The 11,066-nt window shown below is 38.4% G+C and overlaps 1 protein-coding gene across 1 annotated transcript in view; it reads left to right on the forward strand.

The window, feature by feature from the left end:
* THEM4 (thioesterase superfamily member 4) overlaps positions 1–10,445 on the forward strand; it is a 49,061-nt gene extending 38,616 nt beyond the window's left edge. The window contains exons 5-6 of the mRNA XM_010857469.1: positions 6,647–6,771; positions 9,830–10,445. Of these exons, the coding sequence (XP_010855771.1) occupies positions 6,647–6,771; positions 9,830–9,870 (166 nt within the window). The 3' untranslated portion in view covers positions 9,871–10,445. The remainder of the gene's footprint in view (positions 1–6,646; positions 6,772–9,829) is intronic.
* Positions 10,446–11,066: the final 621 nt, after the last annotated feature.

The following is an 11,066-nucleotide window of genomic DNA, read 5'->3' on the forward strand; positions in this document are numbered from 1 at the left end:
GAATTCCATCACCTCTGCTAGCTTTGTTCGTAGTGATGCTTTCTAAGGCCCACTTGACTTCACATTCCAGGATGTCTGGCTCTAGGTCAGTGATCACACCATCGTGATTATCTGGGTCATGAAGATCTTTTTTGTACAGTTCTTCTGTGTATTCTTGCCATCTCTTCTTAATATCTTCTGCTTCTGTTAGGTCCATACCATTTCTGTCCTTTATCGAGCCCATCTTTGCATGAAATGTTCCTTTGGTATCTCTGATTTTCTTAAAGAGATCCCTAGTCTTTCCCATTCTGTTGTTTTCCTCTATTTCTTTGCATTGATTGCTGAGGAAGGCTTTCTTATCTCTCCTTGCTTTTCTTTGGAACTCTGCATTCAGATGTTTATATCTTTCCTTTTCTCCTTTGCTTTTTGCTTCTCTTCATTTCACAGCTATTTGTAAGGCCTCCCCAGACAGCCAGTTTGCTTTTTTGCATTTCTTTACCATGGGGATGGTCTTGATCCCTGTCTCCTGTACAGTGTCACGAACCTCATTCCATAGTTCATCAGGCACTCTATCTATCAGATCTAGGCCCTTAAATCTATTTCTCACTTCCACTGTATAATCATAAGGGATTTGATTTAGGTCATACCTGAATGGTCTAGTGGTTTTCCCTACTTTCTTTAAGTCTGAATTTGGCAATAAGGAGTTCATGGTCTGAGCCACAGTCAGCTCCTGGTCTTGTTTTTGCTGACTGTATAGAGCTTCTCCATCTTTGGCTGCAAAGAATATAATCAGTCTGATTTCGGTGTTGACCATCTGGTGATGTCCATTTATAGAGTCTTCTCTTGTGTTGTTGGAACAGGGTGTTTGTTATGACCAGTGCATTTTCTTGGCAAAACTCTTTTAGTCTTTGCCCTGCTTCATTCCGTATTCCAAGGCCAAATTTGCCTGTTACTCCAGGTGTTTCTTGACTTCCTACTTTTGCATTCCAGTCCCCTATAATGAAAAGGGCATCTTTTTGGGGTGTTAGTTCTAAAAGGTCTTGTAGGTCTTCATAGAACCGTTCAGCTTCAGCTTCTTCAGCATTACTGGTTGGGGCATAGACTTGTATTACTTAAACATAGCTGAAAGTGAACAGAAATAAAGATCCGAAAAAATCAAAAAGAAAAAGAATTCAATAGAAAAAGAAGTGAAAAACAAGAGAGGTTAAGCTAAGAGGACAAGTGAAAAGTCTTAATGTGCTGTGGTTGGAGTTCCAGAAGACAGCAGAGTGAATGGAAAAGATCTAATATTTGAAGAGATAACGAGTGAGTATATTCTAGAACTAAAGAAAATCATGAGCCATAGATACAGAAAGTACAACTTGATATAAGAAATATAAATAAAAAGAAATCTGTATCTTCAGAAATTACAGAATACTAAAGGCAAAGTGATCTGAAAGCAGTCAGAGATAAAAGACAGGATTCTCATAACAGAGTAGTCTTGCCTCTTAGAAGCAGTGTATGTCTTTTCAGCAATAGTGCATGTGAGAAGATAATAAAATATCTTCAGAGTGCTAAAAGAAACATGTAACTTAGAATCATGCTCTTGGCAAAACTAAACTTGAAAAATGAAGTTTTTTATTTTTACTTAAACAAAAATGGGAAACATTTACAAACAGGACAGTCCTAGGGAACTTCTAAGGAATATACTTAAGAAAGAAGAAAAGTAATACCACCAGACAGGAGGATGAAAGAAAGAATAATGAGCAAATATATCAGTAAATATGTTGATAATGTACATCTCCACAAAATCTATATGTAAGTAGTAATAATGGCTATATTCTGGGGATTTCAAAAAAGAACAGCTAAAATACTGAACGAAAATAGTATGGGGACTTCCTTGATGGTCCAGTGGTTAAGACTTTGAGCTCCCAGTGGAGGGGAACTAAGATCCCACATGCTGTGTCCAATAAATAAATAAAATTTAAAAAGCATTTTAAAAAATAATATGTAGTTTCGGGAGGGGGTAAACATAGGTGAACATAATTAATTTTTATATTTTTCTGTGGCAAAGTGATTAAAATAATAATGAAAAAATGAGTATATATAGTTAAAGCCTAACCAGTAGAAGAGTCAAAACCAAATAACTGTATAAATAAATAGAAATTTTTAATTTCTTGAAATGTAAGAAAGGGAGGGGAAGCATCATTAGAGTCAAATAGAATACCAAAATAAGATGGTAGAAATAGCTCTTAATGAAACACTAAGTACACTAACTATAAATGGACCAAACCATCAGTTCAGAGAAAGAAATTATAAAATTGACTTTTACAATACAAAAATCTATAAACTGTTTATATGAGACATATCTAAAACATGACACAGAAAATGGAAGGGAAAATATGCTAGGCAAAAGAAAGTGGAGTAGCCACAGAAAAAAATAAATTATCAAAAATTAATACTGGGAGTAGAGGAGACTACTTCATAATAATGAGATTCAATTCAGTAGTGGATAGAAACAATTCTAATCCAGTATGTATATAATAAAATAATTTTAAAGTTAGTAGATTCTTAGGAATAAATTAATCTGTTTTCATAGTGGGAGATTCCAGCAAGCTGTTCTCAATTATTAATCAAGCAGACAAAGAAATTTGAACACCTCAAGATAACAAATATGATTTATTAGACATATGTTGAACCCTATATTCAGTAATTAGAGAAAAATATACTTTCTGCTTAGACATTCTTGGAAAATTTACAAAAACCAATCAGGATTAGTCCATAGATCAAACCTCAATATATTGTAAAGAATCAAGATATTATAGGCCAAGTTCTCTGTACATTAAACTAGAAGTCAAAAATACAGACTTTTTTTTTTAATGTAGTAAATTAGTTGGGATAGCACTAGGTACATTTATAACGCTTAACGTTTTACCTGATTAAATCAATAGACTTTTTGTTTGCATTGTCTTATGTGTGAAAGTTAGTAAAGGACCCACCCCTGAAATGATTCAAAGACCTGGATCCTTCCTGGGTGTGGCTGCTCTATCCTCTTAGGGCCTCAATGACTTCTTTATTCAATTATTCAGGCTTTCTAACCCTTTTCTTTTTTTTGTCAACTTCAAAAACTTTTTTTTTTGCAACTTTTTCCATTTCATCTGAGTTTTTAAATTTATTAACATGAAGTTATTAATAGTGTTCTCAATTTTTCTTACCTCAGGTAAGTACTTAGTTATGTCCTTTTTGGTCCCAATTCAGTCAGTTGAGTCCAGTCACTCAGTCATGTCTGACTCTTTGCTACCCCATGTACTGCAGCACGCCAGGCCTCCCTGTCCATCACGAACTCCCGGAGCTTACTCAAACTCATATCCATCGAGTTGGTGATGCCATCCAACCATCTCATCTGCTGTCGTCCCCTTCTCCTCCTGCCTTCAATCTTTCCCAGCATCAGGATCTTTTCCCATGAATTGATTCTTCCCATCAGGTGGCCAAAGTATTGGACCTTCAGCTTCAGCATCAGTCCTTCCAATGAATATTCAGGACTGATTTCCTTTAGGATGGACTGGTTGGATCTCCTTGCAGTCCAAGGGACTCTCAAGAGTCTTCTCCAACACCACAGTTCAAAAGCATCAGTTCTTCAGCACTCAGCTTTCTTTATAGTCACATCCATATATGACTCCTGGAAAAACCATAGCTTTGACTAGATGGACCTTTGTTCAAAGTAATGTCTCTGCTTTTTAATATGCTGTCTAGGTTGGTCATATCTTTTGTTCCAAGGAGCAAGCGTCTTTTAATTTCATGGCTGCTGTCACCATCTGTAGTGATTTTGGAGCCCAAAAAAATAAAGTCTGTCACTGTTTCCATTGTTTCCCCATCTATTTCCCGTGAAGTGATGGGACCAGATGTCACGATCTTAGTTCTCTGAATGTTGAGCTGTAAGCCAACTTTTTCACTCTCCTCTTTCACTTTAATCAAGAGGCACTTTACTTCCTTTTTGCTTTCTGCCATAAGGGTGGTGTCATCTGCATATCTGAGGTTTTTGATATTTCTCACAGCTATCTTGATTTCAGCTTGTGCTTCATCCAGCCCAACGTTTCTGATGATGTACTCTGCATGTAAGTTAAATAAGCAGGGTGATAATATACAGCCTTGATGTACTCCTTTCCCAATTTGGAACCAGTCTGTTGTTCCATGTTCAGTTCTAACTGTTGCTTCTTGACCTGCATACAGATTTCTCAGGAGGCATCAGGTGGTCTGGCATTCCCATCTCTTTAAGAATTTTCCACAGTTTGTTGTGATCCACACAGTCAAAGGCTTTGGCTTAGTCAATAAAGCAGTAGATGTTTTTCTGCTTTATTTATTTATGCTTTCTCTGTTTTCTTGATCTGTTTGTCAGACTCACCATTTAACTTTTTAAGCCTCTTTGTTGTATATGTATGTTTTCTCTTTTATTTTTAAAATTTGCTTGTGTCTCTATTATCTTTCTTTTTGCTTCTAACACACATCTAAGTAAGTTGTCTAATAAAACTGGATAAATAAAATTATATGAAGCCTGTTTTTTATGCCAATCAAGCTTATCTGTGCCTAAATATTAGTTGCACTAAGAAAATTATATTCTATAAACAGTTATATTATTTTGTATTTCTCCTTTCTTTACTCTTTCTTATTAAACAAGGAACTTTTCATTCTAAGCGACAGACCTCTTAATTCACAATAGTGCAAGGAAAAAAGGAACGTATTGGCTTGCATGGTGGAGAAGACAGATATGTCTGGGTGCAGACATTCAGTGATGCCATTGAATCTGTGCCTGTGTCTCAACCACACTTTCCTTTAGACCTTCTCCATCCTTGGGTAGCCTTTCCCAATTTAATGCCACAGCTAACAGGCAGGCTTGTATCTTGCAAGCCTAGCAACTCAAGCAGAAAGAAAACCCAGCCCCAAGGGCTCCAGCACAAGTTCCAAGATTGAGAGTCTCAGCTCATGCTCATATGCACAACCAATCACTGTTGGGGGGGGGAGGTGAGTCAGGGGGTGTGGGGGATAAAAGTCAGCTGTCAACCCTAGTCAACATACATGGGTTAAAAATGGTGCTGATTCCCCAAAGAAAAGGGAATGTTGGTGTGTGGATGAGTGGTGAGAGGTAGAACAGATGGATAAATGAAAGGAGTGGTGTTAGTAGGAAAGGAAGATGCTGAGCAGGCAAGAACACCTAATGTCCCCTAGGTCTTAGTAAATACTGGATTGGCAAAGCTCAGTTTTTTCATCAAGAAGTTCAGGAAAAGCTAATGGGAGCAAAAACTGGACAGAAGGGTAATCAGAATGTTCATTTCCTTTCCTCGTGGAGTAGTTCCTTAATCCACATGATGGTACTACAGGAACACAAAACACATCTCCCTGCTCTACTTCGTGTTTCTACCAACTAAAATTTTACCTTTAAAGGGTTAACATTTTTCACTACAGCACTTTCTCTAAGATTCCCAGAGTTGACTATAGATGCATATAGCCATATATCCAGTAGACACATATAGCTATATAAATTTAAATATAAATTAATTGAAACTAAAAGACGCTTACTCCTTGGAAGGGAAGTTATGACCAACCTAGAGAGTGTATTGAAAAGCGGAGACATTACTTTGTCAACAAAAGTCTATCTAGTCAAGGCTATGTTTTTCCAGTGGTCATGTATGGATGTGAGAGTTGGACTATAAATAAAACTGAGCACCGAAGAACTGATGCTTTTGAACTGTGGTGTTGGAGAAGACTCTTGAGAGTCCCTTGGACTGCAAGGAGATCCTACCAGTCCATCCTAAAGGAAATCGGTCCTGAATATTCATTGGAAGGACTGATGCTGAAGCTGAAACTCCAATACTTTGGCTACCTGATGTGAAGAGTTGGCTCATTTGAAAAGACCCTGATACTGGGAAAGATTGAGGGCAGGAGGAGAAGGGGATGACAGAGGATGAGATGGTTGGATGGCATCACCAACTCAATGGACGTGGGTTTGGGTGGATTCTGGGAGTTGGTGATGGACAGGGAGGCCTGGCGTGCTGCGGTTCACAGGGTCACAAAGAGTCGGACACGACTGAGTGACTGAACTGAACCAAACTGAATAGAAACTAAACTAAAGATTTAGTTTCTCATTCACAATAGCCATATTTTGAATGCTCAGTAGCCATCTCTGGCAACCATGTTGGACAGCTCAGCTGTGGCCCATCGTTTCTGTCATCACTTACAGTTCTGTTGGACAGCTCTGACTTAGCACATTAAGCTAATACCAGCAATTTGTTATTCAGTGTCTTTCTAGTGACAGTTACTCTAAAGTGGATGGGTGAGAAATTTTGATTATGACAGAGAAAACGAGAGACGCTGACTAGGATTTCAGCTCCCTTCAGATGGGACAGTCCCTGCCATCACAGAGCTGGAATCCCTGGTGATCTCTTTGCACGTACCCCACAACAGCAGGCTGGGACTGGATGCCCAGGAGCCACCTGAGCGCAGTGTGCTTGGGAGCAAGGGAGTGTGAGCGTCTGGTGATGTCAGCCCCACTTTAGGAGCAGTTTATCTAAGTCAGTCAGTACCCACTGATACCCACATGTCATAAATTTCCACCCCTGTCATGCACTTCATCATCTCTCAGTGTTACATAAATCTGATAAAAACAGATGTTTTTTCCTTTTTTGTTCTGCAGACCTGTCCCTCTTTGTTCTGTTGTTGTGATAAATAGCCAACTTGATAAACTTGAGGGGAGGAAATTGTTTCTTTCCTGTAATGTTCGAAGTGTTGATGAGAAGACACTATACTCAGAGGCAACAGGTAAGAAGCTGCCACTTGCTATTTTAGGTTTGGTTTCAGCTGTTTGGGGTTTTTTTTGTTTGGGGAGGGGTGGGGTTGATTTGGTTTTTTAACCCATGCATGCCCAGAAATTCTTAATTCCCTGTCATGCAGAGAACAAGCTATTCTTATTCACTGTTTTCCAGTATCTCTCAAAATTATAGTCATGTGCCTTTTGACCCATTTTCAGGATTTTATTCCAAAGGTGTACTGACATGTGTTCAGCATTACAATGTGTGTAAGGTTGCTCTGTTGTTTAGTTGCTGAGTCTCATCTGACTCAATTGGGACCCCATGGACCCCCTGCCAGGCTCCTCTGTCCATGGGATTCTCCAGGCAAGAATACTGGAAAAGGTTGCCGTTTCCTTCTCCAGGGGATCTTCCCGATCCAGGGATTGAACTCACATCTCCTGCTTGGCAGACATATCCTTTACCACTGAGCCACCTGGGAAGCCCCTAAGGTTGCTCTAGAGTTCTAGTATTGGTGCCACTCATTCAGTGTTATTTGACCTAGCCAAAGATTGGCCAAACATAGATATCTATCAATAGGAGACTAGGTAAACAGACTACAGCTCATCCATATACTATATTGTGTGTGCCATAAAAATTATTGTGGAAGAAAATGGCAACCAACTCCAGCATTCTCGCCTGGGAAATCCCATGGACAGAGAAACCTGGCAGGCTACAGTCCATGGGATTACAAAGAGTCAGACACAACTGAGCAATTAAACAACAAATAAGAATAAGGGAACTCTTTGGGTATGATATGGAGCTATATGTCATTACTATACACTGAACGAAAAATACAAGATACAGGACAGTGACTGTATTTATGCTATCATTAGTGCAGAAAAAATGATAGGTTCTTCCCATTCTCTTCCCTTTTTCTTCTTCCTTCCATTTCACCCCTTCCTTTCTTCTTAAATATTTCTAAAGCTATTAGGGAGAGTCGGGGTGGGGCGTGGTAGGCCCAGGGGTGAGGGCAGGGCCATGGGGAGGGATGGCTACATCAGCCCGCTGCTGTCTAGGAGCCTGAGTGGAGTAAAGGATGTCGGCACAGGGCAGTGGCCCAGCACAGGATGTCAGAGTCCAAGTAGGGAAGGGGAAGAGTTCACATGGGGAGCAGCATGGGTGGCGGAGCCCACAGGGGAAGGGTGGCATCTGCACAGGCTGGGAACCAGAGTTCCAGATATGGAAAAAGTGCAAGTGAGAATGAACCCTATGGTCCTGGATTGGAGTTGGAGATATTGGACATGGATATTTTCTGTCTTCTGCTCTTGCAAATACTGTTGTAATCAGTAACTTTGTATATTGTCAGCTCTCACAGGGCCTTTGCAAGTGATGGGTCCTGGAAGCCTCATCTTCAATAGCTTCAGATTTAGGAAAGTTAATTTACATATCCAATACTTTTTGTTTGTTTTTTTCTTCTTATTTTAATGGAGCTCAGATTCACATGTTTGGGTTAGTCAGAATCCTTGATGTAGAATATATACACTCATTATTAGTATTTACATGAAAGGTAATCTTTTACTTACTCGTTCACTAATGTGTTTATTTTTTCTAATTTAACAAACATCTTGAAATTTTCAATCAAACAAGAACAGAATCTTAATAATATTATATCCCTACCTAATTACTTTTCTCCATCTCATCCTTCTGTTTTTCCTTCGGAAGTAACTCACTGCCTTCAGAAGTGATCTCAAATTTTGTGGTTTTCATTCCTTTATACATTATTTTTTTAAGTTTTATTAAGAATATATGTGTGCCTAAGTAATATATTGTTTAGGTGTTTGTTTTTGAACTTTGTAGAAAAGAGATTGTACTGTATGTGCTTTTCTGGGATTTGATTTTTTTTTTCCCCACTTAGCTTCATATAACAAGTTCACACATGTTGTTGGTTCTGTAGCTTGTTCGTTTACTACAGTATAATATTGCATTGTGTGACTATACTGCAATGAATTTATCTCCTCTTCTAATGGTGGAAGTCTGACTATTATGAATGGGGCTACTATGAACATTCTTATTCATGTCTTCTGCTGGTATATATGGGCAAGAGCTTGGCCTATGCTTAGGAGTGAAATTTCTGGGTTGTGGGGTGTAAGAATGTTCAGCCTTACAGAGGAATGCCAGATTATTTTCTCAAGCTGTAACAAATTACATTCCCACCAGCAATAGATGAGATTCTCTTGATTCCCTATTTTTTCCAGCAATTGATAAAATCAAACTTCTTGATTTTTGCCAAATGGTTGTAAAATGATATATCAGTATGATCTTAAGTTGCATTTTCCTGATATATTTATTAATCATATTTGTCTCCCATTCTGCAAAATTCCTATTTGTTCAGCCTCTTTTATTGTTTTTTCTTACTTTTTAAATTGGTTTATAGAAATTCTTTATCTATACTTTTATTAAACTAATCTTTTTGTTGACTATATAAGCCGCATATATCTCCTAGAATATGTAAGTTGCCTTTTATTTGCTATGTTATCGTTTTATGAACAGAAGTTTTTGATGTAAATATATTCACATTTATTAAATTTTTTCCTTTACAGTTAATGCTTTTGTGTCTTGTTTAAGAAATTCATTTTTCCCTTAAGTGTCAGCTTTTGCAGCAATGATGGATAAAAGAAGCAGGAGGAAGATCATGAATAATTTGAATCCACAGTTAATTTAAACCCCATCCCAGGCTGTGGTTTGTGCTTCCTGTCTCATTAAATCTTTCAGTATCATAAAGGTACCAGATGGCTCAGTTGTAATTTTACTTCCTTTCACCTTCTTGACTATCTCTAATGGAAGTGGTAAAGAACCATGAAATGACCAAGAGGTAGACGACTTGGTTACCCAGGAGTTGCTAATACAGTATTGTGATAGTCAAAAATTGATTCTTAATTTAGCTGAAAAATGAGAGTATGCAGAAATCCTGAGAGTACCAATATGAATCAAAGTGCTTTTCTTTGTGTGTATTTATATATTTCTACTTAGAGAAGTTTCATCAGGTCAAAGTCAGTTGACTTATAATCATCTCCTTCTATTTTGTTTAGGTTTATTTATAAAGGTGGATCCTGAAAAAAGGTCAACATAAAAGAGCTTCTGGTGAATTCCATAGCAGTCTGCATAAGGCTGCCCCTCCTCCAGAAGAAGCAGTGGTCTCCAGTCCTGCTCTTGTCATCCACTGTTAAATCCCCATCAGGCAAAACCTGCTAACACAGACCTTCCTAAATAAGTCTTTTGAATTCAATTCCAGGAGCTCCATTTCCACTTTCCAAACTTTTTTAACACAGAGACACTCTCTGTGACAGTATCAGCAATTCTTTCTGTCTCCTTAGGATGAGTGTCTGGTTCTCCTAAAATCTGAATGGGCTCCTTAAGGTTGCTCAGGTATGATGTCTGATCCATTGCAGACTAGAGGAAAAATTCATACTGAAACTTTTACCACAAACTTGGAAATGCCAGAAAACTGAAGAAAGGAATGAATATGTGGGTACATGAATGTGTGTGTGTGTGTGTGGTGTGTATGCATTACAAACTACAAAACTAGCTTTGTTGTATCTAAACAAATCTTCTAGGCTACAGTAGGAAACAACCAGTTTCTATAGAATCAGACCCTTCACCTCTGTTGTCTTGGAGTCTAGGGATTAAACTACTTTACCATTTTAACATAGACTGTTATTATCTCTTACCAGTAGCATGGTTTATCATCACTGGAAGCAGCCTGTATTCATTTCCTAAGTGTCTTAATCCATTTGGACTTCTATAACAAAATACCACAGGCCAGGTAGCTTGTAAAAAACAATAATTTATTGTTCACAGTTAAAATGAGTTAAAATGGAAAGTCCAAAGATCAGGATGCCAGTGTGTTCACCTTCTGATGTGGGCCCACTTACTAGTTCATATCTGGTACCTTCTCATTGTGTCCTTACATGGTGGAAGGAGCTAGAGATCTCTCTGGATCTTTTTATAAGGACACTATTCACATTCTTGAAGGCTTCACCTTAAGCACATCCCAAAAGCCCTGCCTACTGATACCATCATATTGGGCATTAGGACTTCAACATATGAATTGGGCCAGCCCAGGGTGGGGTGACCCAAACATTCAGACCATAACATTAAGGCTGCCATCATGAAGTACCACATACTAGGTGGCTTAGAACAACAGAAATTCATTGTCTCATGGGTCTGAAGACTTTAAATCCAAAATCAAGGTATCAGCAAGGCTGTGCTCCCTCTGAAGGTCTAGGGAAGGGACTATTCCATGCTCTCTCCTAGCTTCTGGTTGCC

The sequence above is a fragment of the Bison bison genome, unplaced genomic scaffold (assembly GCF_000754665.1).
Source record: "Bison bison bison isolate TAMUID 2011002044 unplaced genomic scaffold, Bison_UMD1.0 scf7180017864381, whole genome shotgun sequence".
Classification (NCBI taxonomy): domain Eukaryota; kingdom Metazoa; phylum Chordata; class Mammalia; order Artiodactyla; family Bovidae; genus Bison; species Bison bison.